The sequence below is a fragment of the Sinocyclocheilus rhinocerous genome, unplaced genomic scaffold (assembly GCF_001515625.1).
Source record: "Sinocyclocheilus rhinocerous isolate Xijiao unplaced genomic scaffold, SAMN03320098_v1.1 scaffold358, whole genome shotgun sequence".
NCBI classification, from domain to species: domain Eukaryota; kingdom Metazoa; phylum Chordata; class Actinopteri; order Cypriniformes; family Cyprinidae; genus Sinocyclocheilus; species Sinocyclocheilus rhinocerous.
Window position 1 is genome coordinate 414,979 of NW_015650700.1, and position 21,300 is coordinate 436,278.

A 21,300-nucleotide genomic window follows, 5' to 3' on the forward strand; every position below is an offset into this window, starting at 1 on the left:
AATTCTCTTGAAGCTCAGTAAAAGTCAAGACATAGTGCTTATAATCCAGAAAACCTTTTTTTGTTATCAGGACTAAAGACGAGAATACATAAACACAGAGAACCTTAGATTATTATGAGACATAGTTTCTCCACACCCTCAAGCAGGCCTAACGCTGGAGGTGTTTATTAAAGCAGTGTAAAAAAAAAGTGTAAAAGCTTATGTGGGAAAGATGAGATATACTTCATTGTCAATAATAATAATAATATCCAAGAAATAGGCTTATATTTATTTTGTTTTTGGGGTGAAATGTGACATGCTCTTGACAGCTTTTCATCTAAATATGATGATATTTGAAAATGGTAGGCTACATCTCATGACAACCAATATGGCAAACTAAAAGGGTATTACCACGTATTCATTATGAACGTTTGTAAATGTGCATGACTATGATTGCAATTTGGACATAATACACTCATAAACCAACATACAATTAAAAAAAGGTTGACAAAAAGTCTAAATGTATAACAATAAGTAATAAAAGCTTGATATTAATTATACAATGATTGCTTAATATAATATAAAATGAAATGAAAATTATATTAGAAATAGCTGCAAGCAATTACCGGGGTTCAAGCGCTTTGAGGCCTTTAAGGTTCTATGCTTTTAGGGTCTAAGCAAACCTGAAATGCATGGCTGACACTAAAACACACCCACAATGGAGAATACGCTCGCTCACACACACACACACACACACACAGAAATTAAATGGTAAAGTTATTTTATTATAGCTTAAGCATGCTCACACACACACACACACACACACACACAGATTCTGTTGCAGATATAGATATTTGAAATAACTGAAAGGAAACAAAATGGTTACTGCAAGTCTCCTGTTTAAAACAAAATGGTAAAGTTATTTTATTATAGCTTAAGCATGCTCACACACACACACACACACACACACACAGATTCTGTTGCAGATATAGATATTTGAAATAACTGAAAGGTAACAAAATGGTTACTGCAAGTCTCCTGTTTAAAACAAAATTTTCAGGTTTAACTCTAATTATCATGTGGCATAATTGTAAAACTGATATATCTGTATAAATGAAGTGGTAAACTTGGACTAAATGTGATTTTAAATGTTTTAACAAAGCTTGATATTAATTATACAATGATTGCTTAATATAATATAAAATGAAATGAAAATTATATTAGAAATAGCTGCAAGCAATTACCGGGGTTCAAGCGCTTTGAGGCCTTTAAGGTTCTATGCTTTTAGGGTCTAAGCAAACCTGAAATGCATGGCTGACACTAAAACACACCCACAATGGAGAATACGCTCGCTCACACACACACACACACACACACAGAAATTAAATGGTAAAGTTATTTTATTATAGCTTGTTAAGCATGCTCACACACACACACACACACACAGATTCTGTTGCAGATATAGATATTTGAAATAACTGAAAGGTAACAAAATGGTTACTGCAAGTCTCCTGTTTAAAACAAAATTTTCAGGTTTAACTCTAATTATCATGTGGCATAATTGTAAAACTGATATATCTGTATAAATGAAGTGGTAAACTTGGACTAAATGTGACTTTAAATGTAATAATTTTGCATGCTTATTTAGAATGATATGATGCATGAGTTGACATAGTTTTGAGTTTTCCTTTAGGATCCATAGGCTTTTGGGTACACTAGATCAATACCATATTTTAAAATGATCCTGTAATAGCGGTCCAAATGCAGAGGTTCAATATTTTGTTCATAATTATCGACCTAGAGAGTCCAGAGGATTGTACTGTACTGATTTTATTGATGTTGAGTTGAAACCAAGGACTAGTTCACAAAAGTAGGTTTTTAAATGATCTCAAATATTTAAATAATTTGATTGACAGCAGTGGTCCTAGAGGCATGTTGTTCAGAATGAGGTGATCTATCATATAATATGAAGATCTAGTGTACATGTGAATATATGATTTTATTTTTTCAATTTGAGGTCATTTACCATAGAAATCTTGAGTTTTTGAAGCCTTTTGAACTGTTATAGCCCCACATATGGTCAGATATCCATGAAACTTTGCATGCTTGTTAAGAATCATCTGTTGCATGTGCTCACCTAGTTTCGTGAAGTTTTGAGTTTTTGTTTTTGGATTTATAGGCTTTTGGGTATTTTTGCCACACCCCTTTTCTAAATGACCCCGTTATAGCTACCTAAAGGGTAAAATTCAAAAAATGTTTATAATTATTGATCTATTGTGCTGCTGGGATTTTATTGAGGTTGAGCGAAAAACCTAGGACTAGTTTTTAACATAATTGAGAATATTTAATGAACGATTTGATTGACAGCAGTGGTTCTTGAGGCAAGGTTGCTCAGTATGAGGAATTATTAATTATGATATGAATATTGTGAAACGCCACGTGATTACAGAGGCGTGAAACTCACCACTGTCACCTAATGGCCGATTTCTTTCAAAATTCTTTTACAGACCTCTAGGGCCACGAGTCAATCGTGCCCACCAAGTTTAGATCCGATCAGCCTCCGTTAACCTTGTCTGTGCTCAAAATTCATTGGCCAATGGCGGACATGTTTTTTGAGATACGCAAATGTCCTCATAGACACTTGTGCCACTTTGGACAAAGACACTGCATACCAATTTTCAAGTCGATCAAACTAACGGGTGCGTAGTTACAGCCATTTTTATGTTTTTTTCCCTGTTATAGCACCACCAAGTGGCCAAACTCCGCGTTTTTGTTTTCAACTGACCTCAGTTTTTATTGTTTAGATTGAGCTGTTACATGACTGTTCCAAGTTTGGCGGAAAAAAAAATCGCTTTCTGTTCAAGAGTTATTCGCGCACCCCTTACGACCGTTTTGGCGTCCCGGAAACTTCAACTTTTTTTTTTATAATTATTGATATTCACTCTCCAGAAAATATTTATGCACTGGTTTGGTTCCGATCGGGTGAAATACCTAGGACTAGTTCGCAAAAGTACAAGGTTTTTCAATAAATGCAAAACACTCGAACATTTCCCCAGAATCCGAGGCCTGCGTTTTGTCCATCGTGAGCCAAGGATTCCAACGACACAAGGCACTTGAGCCTGCGACTAGTTTAGGAGTTATGAGCGACTTCGTACTTTTGATCGCTGTAGCGCCCCCGTCAGGCCGATTGGGGCGAGCCTTGGTGACGTTGTAGATTAGGTGTGAGTGCTGTACTACTGTCCTCCAATGCCGCTTTTCCACTGCGTGGTACGACTCGACTCGGCACGGCTCAGTACGGTACGGCACGGAACGGAACGGCTCGGCTCGGCACGGTTTGCGTTTCCACTGCAGTTCAGTACCGCTTTAGGGTGGGCGGGATTATTCACATGTCGTTAGGCCAATCCGTGATCAGCAGAGTTTACACGTCACGTTTTGGTAACGGTACGGTTCATTTGGAACCTCAACTGAGGTGGTACTAAAAAAAAGCGCCAGGTACTGCACCCAATGGAAAACCCCCCAAAAGTGAACCGTACCAAACCGTACCGAACCGTACCGTGCCGTACCATGCAGTGGAAAAGCGCCACAAGTTTCAAGTCTCTACGACTTACGCTTTGGTCTGCCTGATCAGTTTTACGCGGAGATTGCTGATCCGTGGCCATTCTAACAATTACAATAGGGTTTCAGCGCTACGCAGTTGAGTCCCTAATAGTTATAGCGTGATGTCTCACAGCGGGACACTGCTGTCACTGAACTACTCGATAGGATCATATCGCTTGTATACAACAGACCAGAAACGGCATCTACACATTTCAAGACGACTCAGAAACGTTTTGCTAAGTCCTCTTCATCAGAACAAATGAAGGACTGCTTCGCGTGACATCGTCGTAAACCTAACGCTTCTAATCTCTGATAGTTATATCATATAAGGTCACGCGCGCGTCATTGACAGCGCAGTTTCAGTCAGGTGACATTTTGGGCTGTTTACATCTCTTTAGCGTCATGGCCAGCAAGACTATTAGAAAGCATCTTACCTTTAGTCTTCAGACCGATGTTTTCTTCAGTGCTGTCCTGTGCGAATGGAGTCGTCAGTGTGAAAGGGTGGAAAAAGCTCGCGAACTAATGAGCGTCATGAGTGTCTATAGTCCACCTTTAACTGATGCGTATAATGGGACGTGTCCGAATAACTCTCTTTATACTGCCGCTCTAGGGCAAAGTCTGCGAGCATACTGCGTCCCCAACTGCCCTTTACTGTCATGCAGATTTTAAAAATCAGATACGTTTCATTCCAAGAACAAAAGTATGCATCTGGGACGTTCATAACGCGTTAAAATACCAGGGCCATGGATAGAGGTGTAGTTTTAAAAGTGATGGTTTATTCACATTTAGGATGTCGCCATGCCACTGCACTCCATACTATTGTACTTCAAATGGATTTAGAACGTCAACGTAACCGTTCTGACTTCCATTATGACGCGCGTTCTAGCAGCTTGTTTTAAGAATTGTGCTGCTGCACAGTTTACAAGGCGTACGCGAACTAAGTCACCCCATTCATCTGAAGTTAGAACAGACCAATCACAGCGCTGCTATGATGTGGAGCCAAAGCAGACCAATCACAGAGCTGCGCTGATGCACAGCGCGCATCAAGGGGCCCATGTTGCAGAGAACAATTACAGGAAAAGCGTCACAAGTTCCACCAAACGTGCTCACGTGGCCCACACAACGATCATGTAACATTTTCTTTTTTGGAAAGCAGTGGTCAATCGTTAATCTTTTTATATAGATATTCTAGTTTCTAGTTCTTGTAAATTGAATGGTATTTTGTTACTTGGCTACACACTGGAGAGTATTAGAATGATGCCAGTAAGCATAAAAAAGTCATAAAGCTGAAAACAACAACAACGGATCTCTGGTCTATCTGGTCATGTGCTGATTCTTTATGATGCAACGTGATACAAAGTCCCATTATTTTGCATCATATGTCAACCACTTTTGCGAATGTTATTCACAGTGTTGGGGAAAGTTACTTTTAAAAGTAATGCATTACAATATTGCGTTACTCCCTAAAAAAGTAACTAATTACGTTACTTCATTACTTTTTATAGAAAGTAATGCGTTATATTACTTTCGCGTTACTTTTTAAATATAAGCAGGGCGTGATTGTTTTTAATATAAGTTCTATTTATAGCAAATATAAAAGCCCTTTCACACCAAAAAGTCTAAAGAATAAACCTCAGGCTGAAGGAAAAGTAAATTCACATCCGTACAGTAGAACACAGGAGAAGAAGGTTCAACACTCCTTAGCAATAAAAAAAACAATGAAGCACAAATGTTAGTTTATCTAAAGTCATTTTTGCTTATTAGTATGGTTTAACTGGATCATCAAAGGTCAGGAGATATTGGTTAATAAAATGGAATTAGATACATTTGTGTTATTTAACATAATTAATTATTGCAGGTTTGTGTCATATTCTGAGTTTGCATTTTAATTCATTTTGATGAATACTAAATCTGTTTTTTGTGAGTGGGATGAATTAATGCACATTCACATTTAGTCTAGAACTACAGTAACATCATGTTCACACAGCGCACACAACGCCTCTGTACTCCCGATTTCTCCCAATATGGGGACAGGAGACTTGTCAGTCAATACATGGGAAAACAAAGTAACTGGCATTACATTTTTGAAAAAGTAACTCAGATATTTTCTTGTAAATTAAAAAAGTAATGCGTTACTTTACTAGTTACTTGGAAAAAGTAATCTGATTACGTAACTCGCATTACTTGTAATGAGTTACCCCCAACACTGGTTATTCATTACAAGTCAGTACACAGAATTAACATTCCCTGGCATCATTAGATGAGGACAACTGGGAATATTATTAAGAGCCCTAATGGTATAGCCTTCGTTTTGGACCCGGAAGAGGCCCTTCCGTAAAGCCTTTGTTCCGGATCCTGTAAGTTCTAGTGACGACTTTGGGTTTGAAAATGCAATGCGGTCAATTATTTACAATAACAACTGAATTAGATATATTTTGCTGACCTGTAATGCAGTGTATGATACACTGTTTAATGTTTCTTTGATGAAGAACCTGAACTGTGAAAGCCTTATTGCTGCTGTATTTTAAGCCTTGATTTCTGTTTGACTGAAATTAATATTATCTAAAGACCCATTTTATTTTATTATTCATGGCCAAAGTATATGTCCATTAAAATGTGCATTTCAAGCCAATATAAATTATACAAGCGTTATCTGCTTAATGAAAATCAGGTCAAATTAATCACTGATAGCAGATCTGAAAACTAGCATATACACCGAGCACATTCAGTCCTCTGTCCAATAAAACAATGCAAACAAAAACATTTTGTGTCTGACACTCAGCAAACCTAAACAGCCAGGGGGCATGTGCTTGTGTAACAGCTTTTATTGCCTGCGTGACGACGAAAGCTCATAGATACTGTCAGCGACGAGTCTGATGCTTATTAAATGATTAAATGAATTGAATTTTAAAGAGCAAACATTCCACGCAAACAGCATTTAAAGAATTGTTTCCATAAGACTTGAATGCTAAAGCAATGACAGTGCTCTATAAAAGGCAGGTGTTTCACTCAATAAGCTGAAATATGTACAGGAATCACTTTGTTTGAAGCCATATACTGATATTAAAGCTGACAAATTATAACTTAACCTAATTAATCGTTCCATTAATTTAATAAAAAAGATAATCTGCACCCTCTAGTGGTGGACCTGCTATGTAAAGCTTAACAACTAAGAAACTCCAGATGGCATACATTTAGCTGTCCTTCAAAATTACAAAATAGAATTTGTTAGTGAAAAACACAACGCACTGTACACCACTACAGTCTTCTACTTCCCATCCCCCCCCATTTAAATTCCTACATCAGTTCTGCATACAGACTTGAATCAAGAGCAGTGCCTTAAAATCATTATCTTAATTGGTACAATATTAAAAACCCAAAAGAATCTGCAAAGCAAGTCAACAGTTTCATCCATAAAAAAGAAAGTACACTTGTTAATGCCTGATGAAGTACAGTATTTACATTTCAACAATGAAAATATTGCTAATGTACAATTCAGTGTTTGCTACATTTACATAATCTCTCACCAAGTCAGACTGACGTGAACTATGTACACATCAGAGTACAATCACATCATGGATCTGTCTTCAAAATTACAAAATAGAATTTGTTAGTGAAAAACACAACGCACTGCACACCACTACAGTCTTCTACTTCCCATTCCCCCCCCCATTTAAATTCCTACATCAGTTCTGCATACAGACTTGAATCAAGAGCAGTGCCTTAAAATCATTATCTTAATTGGTACAATATTAAAACCCCAAAAGAATCTGCAAAGCAAGTCAACAGTTTCATCCATAAAAAAGAAAGTACACTTGTTAATGCCTGATGAAGTACAGTATTTACATTTCAACAATGAAAATATTGCTAATGTACAATTCAGTGTTTGCTACATTTACATAATCTCTCACCAAGTCAGACTGACGTGAACTATGTACACATCAGAGTACAATCACATCATGGATCTGTTTAAGCTATTAAAATAATTTGCGAATAATAAAAATCTGCTATTTACAAATTCAACAATCCTTTGGATGACCTCAGCAATCAAACGCATGCTATTTTCAATATTTTCTTAAAACCTTTTTTTCTGGACAGCAGTGGTCTTTCCATTCTCATGCAAATTTAAAGGGGTCATATGATGCGATTTCATTTTTTCCTTTCTCTTTGGAATTGGTGTTTGTTTCGAGCAGGCTTCATTTTCCTCTGTTAACCGGGTCTCCGATGAGTTCGGGACATTTCTCTTCCCCCTTTGCGATTCTGTCGCACTTGTGCAGCAGGTCGTAGTTTATTTTGTCTGTAATCACGCTGTCCTGCTTGTACTGAGGATGTTTGGCGGCAAACTCCCTCATCCACTTAGCCATAGTCATCAGCTCACCTGAGAAAAGCACGGTAGTGAAAACAAACATTAAAAGAAATAGAAATGACACGCAATCCAAATAATCAACCTGCTGGATGAGACAATAACTGAAGTAGTTTGCCTGAATCACGTCATTCTTAAGTTGCCAACAGAGGGGAGAAATACACATTCAAAGAACTGCAAACAAATACAGTGGTGTGAAAAATTGTTGGCCCCCTTCCTGATTTCTTATTTTTTTGCATGTTTGTCACACTTTAATGTTTCAGATCATCAAACAAATTTAAATATTAGTCAAAGATAACACAAGTGAACACAACATGCAGTTTTTAAATGAAGGTTTTTATTATTAAGGGAAAACAAAATCCAAAACTACATGGCCCTGTGTGAAAAAGTGTTTGCCCCCTAAACCTAATAACTGGTTGGGCCACCCTTAGCAGCAACAACTGCAATCAAGCGTTTGCCATATCTTGCAATGAGACTGTTACAGCACTGTGGAGGAATTTTGGTCCACTCATCTATGCAGAATTGTTGTAATTCAGACACATTGGAGGGTTCTCGAACATGAACCACCTTTTGTACAATAGGACTGCAATAAAACAATCAGCAAAAAATAAACAGCAAAGGAAATGAAAACAGAAACAGAAACAAAGCACTGCCACTGTAATTAACCGAAACACATTTGCATACCAGAAGCACGCTTCTTAATGAGTTTCAGGTAGTTGAGGATAGTGCATCTTGTGTCGACATCCACCTCCATGTTCTCAAGGTAGCAGTTCAACATTGGTATCAGGCCGTGAAACACCCCTTCCTAAGAAAGAAAGAAAGAAAGAGAAACACCACTGGGGCTGGGCAATGTCTAAAAATGTCTAATCTATTTAATTTAAATTATTTTGAATTTGTGTTGCTGTTTTTGCATGCTTCGTTTAGTTCGTGTAAAACATCTAGCCTATAATTCGTTTGGCATTTTTTGCACAATACAATCTTTACCGTTTAAATTGTGTTCATTGAACTGTTTTGAATGTAATTTGTATTGTGATCGGGAACGACTTCATTATGTTATGTTAATAATATGTTATTACCTAATCAGAAAATTGAAAGCATGCATTGCACTGGGTGATATAGTGTGATTGATTAAGATGTTTTTGTTTTTTTTTTGCGGGCAGGTATTTTTTGGGGGGATGCTGGCTCAACATTGTGATATCTGTCAGCCATCGGCGATAAACAATGGCATCGTCTATCGGCCTAACCCTACACACCACCACACAATAAAATAAAGGAATCGAGCATCGTTCTACCCACTCAAGCCTATTGTTGAAACTCTTTGGAAAGTAAAGTTAAAGAGCAGAGAAACACTCACCTTCCCATTGATGATGGTGTCGATACTCATCAGTGTGAACTCTTCACCGTCTTTAGCTTCACTCTCCACTCCATTCTGAGCTGTGGAGGGCGGGTCTAACACTGGGTTGCAGCCTTAAAATAATAATAATAATAGTAATAATACAAATCAAGAAATAATTAACCAGCATGCAGTATCACAAATGACCACATTATTTTAGTTGTGCCTATATAAAAACATGTCACAGCTCAATGTTGATATGAATGATAATGACCTCTATTTAACTTTAATGTCAACTAACCTTTAAAGGCGTCCTTCCGAAAATAAAACATGCCTTCTTGCACTGCATTTCGCTTCTGGGCAACTTTCATATTCTCATCAACCTAAACCAAAACACAGTGAAGTTGCACAAAGTTGCATGCAGTGCTTTAATGAACAGAAATACAAATGTCATGCATGCACATGTATAATTCTTGGTGACGGTCTTATTTTTAAGAATGTTTCGGGGGTTTTTTTGCCATTTAATATCTTCCAGTTTTTCAGCTGTGTAACCAAGAGTTAAAATGCAAAGTGTCAAAACACAAACACACACAAAGACAAAACCAACCTTTGATAATGGAATGAGGAAATCCAACTTATAGGATAAGATCACACGGGTGAGGAGAACGATAAACACGACATAAGCAGAGTTTTCAAAATCTGTCAGTTGGACCTGTTTAAAAAAAACATGCACATGACGATCTGATATAAGAAACATGAAGCACAAATCAAATGACTGCATATATGAAAATCAAATCAAACCTGTCTACATTTAGTCCACGTCATATTTTATTATTTTATGAGTTACATTATATTATATAAAATTTATATTGTGTGTATATATAGTGTGTGTATTCTGTCAGTAGCAAATTATTAGTTTTGCATGTTGTGCTTGAATAAACTGTAGGTTTGCTAAGCACACAGCCAGTCAAGCCACGTCTGCTTGCATCATTTGGCACACAGACAGCTGTTTGTTTAATACCTCCATTGGACGGAACTCGACTCTCCATCCGATGTCAGAGTTTGGAGGGGGCGGCTTGAACCTCATTGTCTGCCAGTTGGTTGACTGAAGGTTCTGCAACATGCAAAATAAATTATGGCTCATTTTCACATGCAATTTTAGTGAACACTGGTCTAATATTGACATTTTGTTGCTGCCGATCAATTTCAATTTGCTAGAACAATGAAAATCAGCTGTGAACTTTACCTCAAAGTGGTCCGATTCGTTCTCATCATCCAAATGAATCTTCTCCTGGAAGAGCGACAGCGGGTCGCGGATGAAGAGATGTGCAATGTGCTGTGCCAGCAGTTTGTCGATGCCTGCAACAGTGCAATACAGTGCGACTGAAAATACTGCACACAGAGCTGACAAGCACACTGACTGCAGCGGCCTGCTTCAATGATTTTCACACCCCGTCTACTCTGAACGCGAGTGCCGTGTCGCGTCGAAAGCATAAAGTACCCATTACAAGCAACAATGCTGTCTACAGTGGACTCGAAGGATCTTTTGACAAGAGGACAAAGGAATAAGCAAGACTTCTCATTGAGGTGATCCTCAAACCGCTGTAGACAGGGTGCCAGTGTGTGTTTCTTTACCTGCATCTAGGAGCTGTTTGTTGATATCTTCATCTATGGTCAGCTCAATGTCATTGTATTTCTCACCACAGCAAGAAAGGTAGCTGTCAATCGAATCATACCGCGATTTATTGATCCTGAATTTGTTGTTTTTCAGTGGCTGCGGAGACACAGAAACACAACAACAATTCATTTTTAACCATGTCTGTTTTTTTGTTTGTTTTTTTTGCAATCCGAAACGGAGAAAAATGCAAGATAATGGACGTGAGCAATTGACATGATGTGACAAATGCCATGCTGTGTGACATGCTCGACTTGTGAAGCTAGTGATATTTAAACATCAGCTGATTAATCAGCTTGGCCGATATAGTGGTCTATTCTGAGAGTATTGGCCTTGGCTGATAACTGTTGATATCAGAAGTAGTCAGATCTACTGACAAACTTGTTAATTATTATACATGCAGCTTTTATTGTAATTTGACATTAAACGTATACTTAAATGTTCTTATCTAAAAAAAAAAAATTTGTGACAATTCAAAGCGCATAATTTAAAGAGGAGAATTAACATATAATGTGCAAATTGAGTGAGGTTTTTCTTTTTCCTTTTACATATTTAAATAAAATCAGACATTATATAAAGTGTGGTGGCATAAAAACGTTCTCAAAAGCAGTAATTGGATGGGGTTAGTTTTCTTTTAAAGGGGTCATAGGATGCCCATTTTCCACAAGTTGATATGATTCTTTAGGGTCTTAATGAAAAGTCTGTAACATAGTTTGGTTAAAATTTCTCAATGGTAGTGTAAAAAACACCTTTTTTACCCTGTCAAAAACAGCTCTTTTCAGATCAAGCCGTTTTTGTAGCATTTTCCTTTAAATGTTAATGAGCTATGCTGACCCCGCCCCTCTCTTCCGAGCTGCTCTGAGAGACTGTTTACTTTAGCCGCATTCATCCTGAAACTTGCTAATTAGCACATTATTATAAAAGTGCATGTAGCATCCTATGACCCCTTTAAAATAATTAACGAGGCTGTCTGTTATTCCATTTATGATTCACACAAGTCTGGGATGCCTGTAATCATTACTGAATTGGGAGTGTCTATTGTTTGGATGTGGGTGTTAAAGGGATAGTTCACCCAAAAATGAAAATTCTGTCATTAATTACTCACCTCCGCGTCACCCTATAGTGCCATTTTGGAGAGTATCAACTGAACGTAAACGGCTATGCTGTTCTGTGTCAGCTGCACCACGCGGATACGTTTTCTACGTTGTTTGTTCTTTGATTTAAACGAAAACAGCGTATCCGCGTGACGCAGCTGACACAGAATAGCATATGCTGTTTATGTTCAGTGGATACGTTCCAAAATGGCGCTAGGGTGACGCGGAGGAGACGAATTGTTGAACAAAGTCGTTTTTTTTTTTTCTTTTGCGCACAAAAAGTATTCTCGTAGCTTCGTAATATTACGGTTGAACCCCTGATGTCACATGGATTATTTTACCGATCTCCTTGCTACGTATATCTGCACCTTGATCGTGGTAATTACATTTCTGTCTATGGGAGGGTCAGAGAGCTCTCGCTGTCTATGGGAGGGTCAGAGATTCCATCAAAAATATCTTAATTTGTGTTCCGAAGATGAACAGAGGTCTTACGGGTTTAGAACGACATGAGGGTGAGTAATTAATGACAGAATTTTCATTTTTGGGTGAACTAACCCTTTAAGGAACATCATGCAGCCTATAATTATAAAATTATTTATATAGTTAAGAGAAGGAATTGGGGACAAAAATTGTCTCCTCAAGGAAAACTAATTAGACTTTTAAAAACTTTTTCCAGTTCGTGGGCAGGTTATGTCATAATGTTGTCTGTCAAATCATCATTTGGCTCTTCAGCCAGTGGAGCAACGGCTCCAGCACCAGCCAAAGCACCATGGGAAGACAGGATCCCGATCTCACCTCCAGGCCCCGCTCCTCTCGGGTTCTGTCATCCACCGACGCAGAGATCACACCCCAACGGCAATCAATGTCTGACACGAAGCCCCGATAGAACGGCGAGGCAGCGCTGAGAGCCATCTGTACAAACATAAACAACAATACAAAGAGCTTTTCAGTGCATTTCTGGAAACATCTAAAAGCATCTTAAAAGGTTGTACAACTGCTAACCACACAGGAATGAGAAAAAGATGAGGATCGGTTATATATGAAGAGTTCATATGCAAAAACAGATAACTGTTTTTAACAAGTTTCAAAAATCATGTTTTTTCATTGTGCATTCCAATTAACTTCAATCATACTGCAGTTGGGTTATTTTGATTAGGTTAAAAAATAACTAAAAAATACAGCTAACTAACACAATAAAAACATGACAACATAAAAAACATGATTTTTGAAAAACTATCTAAGTTATCCGTTTTTGCAAATAAACTCTTCATATATTACTTCATGTGTGGTAAAGATGCCCAGTTTTGAACTAAGATCAAAGTTAGAAGATGCTTTTTAAAAGCTTGAAATGCTTAGACAATTTTCTTAGTTTGGGATTTTTAAATTAAACTTTACTCTTACTTCGTCAATTTTATTTTCTTGAATGCGGTAGTGTACCACACATCTCTCTCTTACAAGCAGTCACATCATGCATAAAAGTTTGCCGCGCCTGCGGTGACCATATCCCCACATTTATATACAATTTATTTAACAATACAAACACTTTGTGATTAATTATCATTTGTTCTGTAAAGCAAAGTTTACTTTCTTTTGTTGGGCCCTTTTTAAATGGGCAACTGTTGTGAGAATTCCCCTGACCCGTGTTCTCTTACCACTATGGGACAGAAAGTGGCCAGCTGGTCGTAAAGGTAGCGCGCCTCACTGATGCTGCAGGCCTGGAAGGTCACCTGAAATGGCAGCGGTGGACAACACAGACCCAATGTCAAACACTTGACCCAAACATCCTCAATGCAAATCAGTAGCCGGGTTTCCGTCCAAAGTTGCGAATTTAACTTATAAACAAAATCGGAATATTGAATTAAACATTTGCGAATAAAGCACCATTTCCATCCAACGAGTCAAAGAGAACAAAATCGTGATAAAGTGGCACTTAATATCACTAACAAAAGTAGAAGCCACTGAATAAAATAATTTTCATATATAATAAATCACTTGCGCCTCAGAGCGAGCAGACGAAACACGATAAATTCATCATTGCTTTCAAAATCATTGCTTTCGGAGGCGGATGCTGCTGTTTGGGAACGCAGTCGTGTAAGACAGTTCTGGGAGGCAATTATACAGAAATGACGACTGACTTTGCTCAGGCATTTCAGAATGACCATAACAACATTTCAGATACTGTGCAATGAGATCGGTCCGCTGATTAGTTAGGTTATGCCGTCCCATCGCGCAAAGTCACATTACTTTTTTGATTTGCATTTATTCGCAAAATGCGTTTCCATCTCCCATTAACCCTTTTTCACAAAAGTCAAAAAGAGAGCGTAAAAGCTTTTTTACGAAGGGATTTTTTTTCGGAAATTTTGTGTTTTCGTAACTCGTTTCTGATGCGACACTTCAAAACGTGCATAAAAACAGGGTGAAGGAAACATAGCTAGTGAGAGGCAACAATGATCAGGTTTCTGGGAGGAAAAGACATTTTACCTGCAGGCAACAGTTTCCCATGCCAAAGCCCATGGCGTCCATGTAGATGTGATCAGGCAGGGCAGCCCGGGCAGCTTCTCCATCGTCCTCTGGAAACGTCTCCACAAAAGGAGATGGGGTGTTTTTATCTTTAAAAACTGTTAAGGACATGGACGTCAAAAGAGAAGCAATTGAAAACATGGCAAAAATCTTGCAGAAATATAATAAACATCTTGATTTTGTTGTTAACAGTCACCTGCTCAAACAAAACAAATGTGACATGTTGCAGAGTGTGCTACCGAGCAATAAAAGCACCTTCTTCCACATAAACCTTTATCCAGATTTGCTGCAATATGAACAGCGGCGTTCTCTATGTCATTTGATTTTACTTTAATGGCATACCACTGCATTCCTGTTCTACAGGAAATGAAAACATTTTTCAACATCAATAACAATAGTCGAGGCAAGTCACCTTTATTTCTGTAGTGCTTTATACAATACGATTGTGTCAAAGCTGCTTCACCGTGATTAACAAGAAAATAAGAGAATCAAATGTGGAAACTCAACTATGGAGGCATTTAAGATTCTGCTGTAAAGAAGCTCAAAAAGACATTAGCATCATTATGTGGCTCAAGTCAGTTCTGTATTGGTTCAGTTCGGATAGGGCTGCCTGATGAATCAAATTTTAATTGTGAACATGATTTCTGCTTATCGCGATTTATTATGGGTATCCACTCATTCACTCACATTAGGAGTAGATCAAATGAAACCACATATACTCTGTTTATTCTATTTCCAGAGCAAGACTGACTTTCAACTACAGAAACAGCAATCTAGCTTTTACAAAAACACCAAAACACTTACTTGGTACATTTATTGCCACCTTTTCTCCTCTCCGGTGGCGAATGTTTCTGGTCAGAGTGCTATAACACATCAACAAATGAGATTCGTTAGTGCATCACCTAAAGCATCCATACCTTTTTCAGCTGCAATAACCATGCATTAAATATTAAAAAATATTAGTACAATTCATGTGTGTAGCACAAACAGTACAGGATTAATTATGTGCTTAGAGTTAGGTTTGCCGAAATCCTTAATTTACCATAAATATGAGTGACCATAATGGAGCCACCGATAACTCTACAGATGAACAGCACTTTGCAAAATGCTCTTGGCTACTGGAATGTGAAAGATCACGGTCTCTTGAACTGGGCTCCCCATAATCCCCGTGTAATGCCTCTGAGCTCTAGCTTATGCAAACAACTTCTCTCTCACCTGAATCTAGGGTGTCTGTTGATGGCCTCATCGGGGAAGAAAAGCGATTTGGACACCCCTTTTTCAACAGGTGTGGGTTTGTATTCTGGTTGAGTGAAGCCTGGGCAGCCTAACCTAAAACACACAAATCGAGAAAAATAGCAAAAGAGATTTTTCGAGCAAAGAGAAAAATACGACCACGCACTGCATTTCAGAACTGCAAACATTTGCATATTACACTGCAACTCTACAAAGGATTTAATAACATGCAAAGACAAATATAAGCCTGCATCTTTTATCATGGTCAATAAAGTGTTTGGGGCTAAAGGGTGAATGTTATCTACACACATATGGCACACCCAAATCACTCAAACAGCCAGGAGTTTTATGCTGAAAAGGAAATATTTTAACTTTTTTTTGTAACAATTAATGTGTACAGAATACAAAGACTGCTAAAGCTGTAATAGTTCTTATTACAAATTCCGTGACATTCCGCATTATACAGTAAATTCTATTTTTATAACTGGATTCCGCAATTCCGTCCACGTTTTCTACATCGCGTTAATCATAGGGCCCTAGTTAAGCCACGTTAAACTATAAGCTTATGAGTTTGTTTGATGCACATAATTAGGGTTGGGCGAGGTCTACAAAATTGGCATTGGACAATGTCTAGACTACAGTGAAACATCGCGATGGATGATGACATCAGCGGGGGCGAGCGGTGGGAGGGGTGTGCCCGAAGCGTGAATCCTTATAAGGGAAAACACGATTCCTAACACCGTTTCTACACCAGATGCGAGCGGCGCAGCACGACATAATACTATAGAACCACTGATCTATAATAGAGATTTATAGATCAGTCTATAAAACTCATTATAATCAGTGATGCTGTCTACACTGGATGCGGCGCAGCGCGACACGACAAATCCCCGACAGTAAACTGCTGCCGCGTTCTATTTATGACGTGCTGACACAAATTTCTAACGATTTTCAACGGTCGCTTTGTCGCGTCCAGTGTAGACAGACTTTAGCTGATGCATGCGGCGCGGCGCGACACGACAACGGTCACGTCCTGTGTAGACACGGTGTAACGGTTGCCTGTTACATTACAGTACATAAAATTTCACTTACCACATAAACAGAGTAAGGAGAGATGACTGAGGACGATGTGAATGATTTGCAGATCCTCAGTACCACTGACAAACATATAAAATGTGTGGTAAGTACTGCGAAAAAAGTGAAAGTGAAACTAAAAGCGATCGTGCATTCAAAAGCACGATGCCAGTTTCAATGCCAGGTATAATAGCGGCTCCCTGATGCCGAAATATGTAGTATAATTACCCAATTATATAACTGTGAGGAAAAATATAGAAATATATATTTTCCTCCCATCTCGTATTTATTCCTTTTAGGGGTTTCGCCTAGTGCCTACACGTCATTTTCTTTTCGAACACGGTATTGGGATGCGGGGGGAATGGAGGGGGGATCACGATGCCGGCTCAACATCGTTATGTCTATGTTATGTCTATGTCACGATGTCGGCCCAACCCTACACATAATATAAAGCATTGCCATGTTTTGGATAACTTGAGTCATGCATTTTTCCCACAGCAGCTCACTCTGTGCCGTCCGCTATACTTCAGATGCGTTTTGTCCACAGAAATGCATCATTCATTACCTTAAAGTGACGTGACTGGCGGATGTTTTCTGTTAATGTAATACTTTATTAAAGTGCAAAAGGTCACCAACTCGGACAATATCAGGAAGAACCAGGAAAATTGTTATAATCTGGTCTGTGCCCGATGCAAAACCCTGAATCTAAATGCAAAGACACCCTTAACGGAAATTTGGCAAAGCTTACGCAACTTTGGGTGGGTATGGATATTATTATTGGATTACAGCTAAGGATTGATGATATAACTACCTGGGGAATGACGTAACTGTGAGGAGAGTCTCGTTCTTATTAAGCACAGATGCGGCTTCTCTCCTCCGCTTTCCCATGTTGTCTTCTACCGTGTTAAACTCCGACATGGTCCCTCCATACGGCTGCCCGGGGGTCCCTTCGATCATGTAGCTGCCGTACTCTGGCCTCCACAGAGTGGGGTGGCTGCAAATATGCAAGGATCACAATCAACTGGTAAGAAAACACAAACAAACAGAAGTATTCCAAAGCAAGAGATCAATATTTGGTCTCTACATCCAAAGGGTGCGTACGAATGTGAACACTAGCACAAGCATTGGTAGACAAATGAGCACGCATGTCTTAGAGGCTTTCGTCAACTTTTTTCTCCAGTGATGCAAACTAACAGTCAACAGAGATGGGATTTTTAAGGACCGATAACGTTTAATAATGAGCAGTGTAGCCAATGGTCATTTAAGCTAATACAATTAAAACAAAGCGGATCTACACTGAAGAGAAACCTTGTTTTAAAAATACACACTGAATTTCCACAAAATTCACTAGAAGTTTAGAACAGACAACATTTATTATGCTCTGACAAGGCTGTTAGTAGACTCTGGATTCAAAAGTTTGGAAATAACACAAGGGAAGTAAATTCCAAAATCTAGCTGGCACCTTAAAATGGGGAAATACCGGTCTGGCCAACCTATCAGTCTACTGCTGACACAATAGTTTTCAATAGGTGGCATCTCAGACTGTCCACGTGTTGGGACGGGGCGTTTACACTCTTCAGTATGTGCAGTAGAGAAGCAGCAATGAGGAATGGCACGGCTCTCTCATTTCCCATTGCATGCTACTTTTAAAATTTCCCCTGAGCTCCAACAGCTACACAACATCAGTAGCACTTGGCCTCAGATGGGCTTGCTTGTGTAGACAGGTTCAGACAAAAGGCCATTTCTCCCTTCTATATAACTTATCAAACTTTAGCTGTCTGAGCTAGCAGCTTCAATTGACTCTTATGAGGCCGTCATTTAAACATTCAAGAAGTACAGGTACAAAAGATACTATCGATCTTGTTGGCTGATTAGACGCATGCATAAAAGAGGGATTGGCTGCAAGACAGTCCAGCCCTAAAGTGTACAAAAGGACAAACCAGCTACGCTCAGGTTACCCAGTTTTCAGAAAAAATTAACAATGGGTGCAATAAAGTTTTAGAATCCATTTCTGGTCTCATTGCAAAAGCACATTCCCCTTTTTATGTTGGCTTTTTAAACACTGTTGCAGCTAAACCTGCTATTCGGTGACCCTGTAGCAAAACCCTGAATATGCATATTCTTATGGCTAAATCTGACCTGGTTTTAAACCTTTTCAACCAATGTTTTGTGACGTACAATAAATCCCACTAGAACGGTTACTCACTTGGGGTTGATCTTTTCACCCTTTTCCTGAAGGATTTCCAAAACATCCTTCCCGTTCAGAACTAGGCGGACTTTTTCATTGTTGTCATCCATTTCCACCAACATGTACTCCACCTGCAAGATGTTTCAGACACTTTTTTACAACACAGTTTATCACAAAGCAACAACACATTACCCACAAGTAGCATAACAATAGTTTCTGTAAAAAGTGAAAGTGAAAGTGAAAAGTGACTGTTGCATTCACTGAGGGTGGTATGCATATTATGTGAGAGTGGATTTGCCTTGCAAACCCAACAATGACAAAGCACAGTATTATTTTTCTCCAAACACACTCATTATGAAAGTAAAAGCGCAGTGTGAAATTTCTATACTGATGCAAGCTTCCATTCTTTTTGCCTTTTGAGTCCACCAATGCGGAACAAAGGGTTCACTTAAACCAACAACATTCCAGCAGGTTTTATCATAAATCCATTGACGTCTTCTGGCCGAACAAAGGTATTGAAATGAAAAGCCATTTCAAAGCAGGTTTAGAAATAGACATCAGCCTGTTGATCCTGCATGAACGGCAAGTTTGTACATGAAAACACTTTTAGGCGTCATTGTTCAAATTGTTTATTTTAGCACACGGTTAAGAACAGTAAAAACAAAAAAAAGAGCAAGAACTCACTAAAAGATGACGAACCACCCACCCATCCATTGGAATTGGGATTTTGTAATTGTCATCACAAAATCTGTAAACTAAAAGCACTGTGGGCAGATCTTCACATGCCTGGGCTGCATCATACATACTCTATAGCAGTGGACCCACTAATACCTTATTACTGTGATTTCCCACTTTTGAGAATAACCAACTAATAATCAACACTGGAGGAAAAACATAAAAAATACAAATGGGAGAACATGGAGTGAAGTCAAAACACAAAAGCTTCCACTGTGCATTGTCTCAACCCACTTCACCCTGGGATAATTTTTAAACCCCACTGAAGAAGGTCCTATGTAGGCTGGACACTTGTTGGCTGCTTGCTCGTGCTCAGCCAGATCGAAACAGGGTGAAGTTTTAGTTTGGCAAATAAATTCACGCATAAGCACGAATTGCATTCGTCTACAAAACTAATTTCAAGATTGTAAACATTGGCCTTTGGACCACAAGGATTTTAAGAATCATGCATCCAGTCAAGTGTGTCCAACAAGTGTCAATACACGAGCATGCATAACACAAAGTGAGCTGAACGGCGCACCTGCTCACAAGCAGCATCCAAATCTGCTCCACTGCATCACTGCATGCTGCCTCTAAACACGCAACCACGTGTTTCTCCATCACATATACATTATAACGTGCATTTATGAAGATGAAAAAGAGCCTCACCTCGTCTCCCCATTTCAGCACATCCCTCTGTCGTTCTTTGACCTTGTTGTAGATGTTGAGGAACTGAAGGATGCCGTGCTTTCTAACGTGGTCCGCATGTTTCTTGGTCTCTTCCCAGTTGAGCGGCGACCCTTGTGACAGTAAGCCCATAGCACAAACCTACGATCCCTCGCGTATTGTTATGGACTTCAGCTTCTCCTCACACTTTATCACAATTTAATGCTCACACACGCTAGGCCTTATGTGATTCGTTTTAAACACGGATGTATCCGCTCTTTGCTTCCTAGCGGTTTCGAGTCAAGTACGGGCTACGGTTTCACGCCACCTCGACTGTAACGGAATAAAGCGGTGTCGAATTTCGAGCAGCTGATATTCGATCGGAGTGCGCGAGCTGTGTCTGTCTATCCCTTCCTCGCGCACACTACTTGTACTGAGTACACGTGACCGGTGACGTCATCTAATGACTCAGCAACCCTTTCCTCTCGTTGTGGCTGAGGAACAGAGAGCTGCTGTGGAAGCCGATCCGATACAATGTGCTTTTCTAATCATGACAATGCAAAATGTAAGAGGCGGAATGGGGCCAGCGGTTGGTTTTTATTAGACGTTTTTTTTCCCTTCTTCTTCTTATATGAAGGTCACATTCATGTGTGTGTGTGTTTTTTTTAAATAGTATTTAATTTCGTGTATTTGGGATATGCTGACTATTTAGCAAGACAATTATGTTAGGGTTCGGTGCAACACTAAAGTCAGGAAATACAGAACCAAATAATAACGTCCAAGGAATGTTATTTTTAGGTTTAATTCAATAAAATAACGTTCCCATATACATATATGTATATATATATATATATATATATATAA

General features: G+C 38.8%; 2 protein-coding genes across 2 annotated transcripts in view; both read right to left on the bottom strand.

Annotated features, from left to right (window-relative positions):
- Window positions 1–4,496, bottom strand: part of LOC107712343 (elongation of very long chain fatty acids protein 5-like) — a 17,514-nt gene extending 13,018 nt beyond the window's left edge. Inside the window, exon 1 of the mRNA XM_016517569.1 lies at window positions 4,011–4,496. The gene's annotated coding sequence lies outside the window, so the exon portion shown is untranslated. The remainder of the gene's footprint in view (window positions 1–4,010) is intronic.
- A 2,671-nt stretch (window positions 4,497–7,167) lies between these two features.
- Window positions 7,168–20,921, bottom strand: LOC107712340 (glutamate--cysteine ligase catalytic subunit-like). Its single transcript, XM_016517565.1, has 17 exons — window positions 20,440–20,921; window positions 19,075–19,187; window positions 17,680–17,862; window positions 15,777–15,890; window positions 15,366–15,424; window positions 14,523–14,659; window positions 13,694–13,768; window positions 12,837–12,953; window positions 10,908–11,046; window positions 10,519–10,631; window positions 10,294–10,386; window positions 9,880–9,984; window positions 9,574–9,655; window positions 9,294–9,406; window positions 8,624–8,744; window positions 7,743–7,954; window positions 7,168–7,705 (listed from the first exon to the last, which is right to left on the bottom strand). The coding sequence occupies exons 1-16, from the start codon at window positions 20,587–20,589 to the stop codon at window positions 7,773–7,775; spliced, it is 1,896 nt and encodes a 631-aa protein (XP_016373051.1). The 5' UTR covers window positions 20,590–20,921; the 3' UTR covers window positions 7,168–7,705; window positions 7,743–7,772.
- Between the last annotated feature and the right edge of the window lie 379 nt (window positions 20,922–21,300).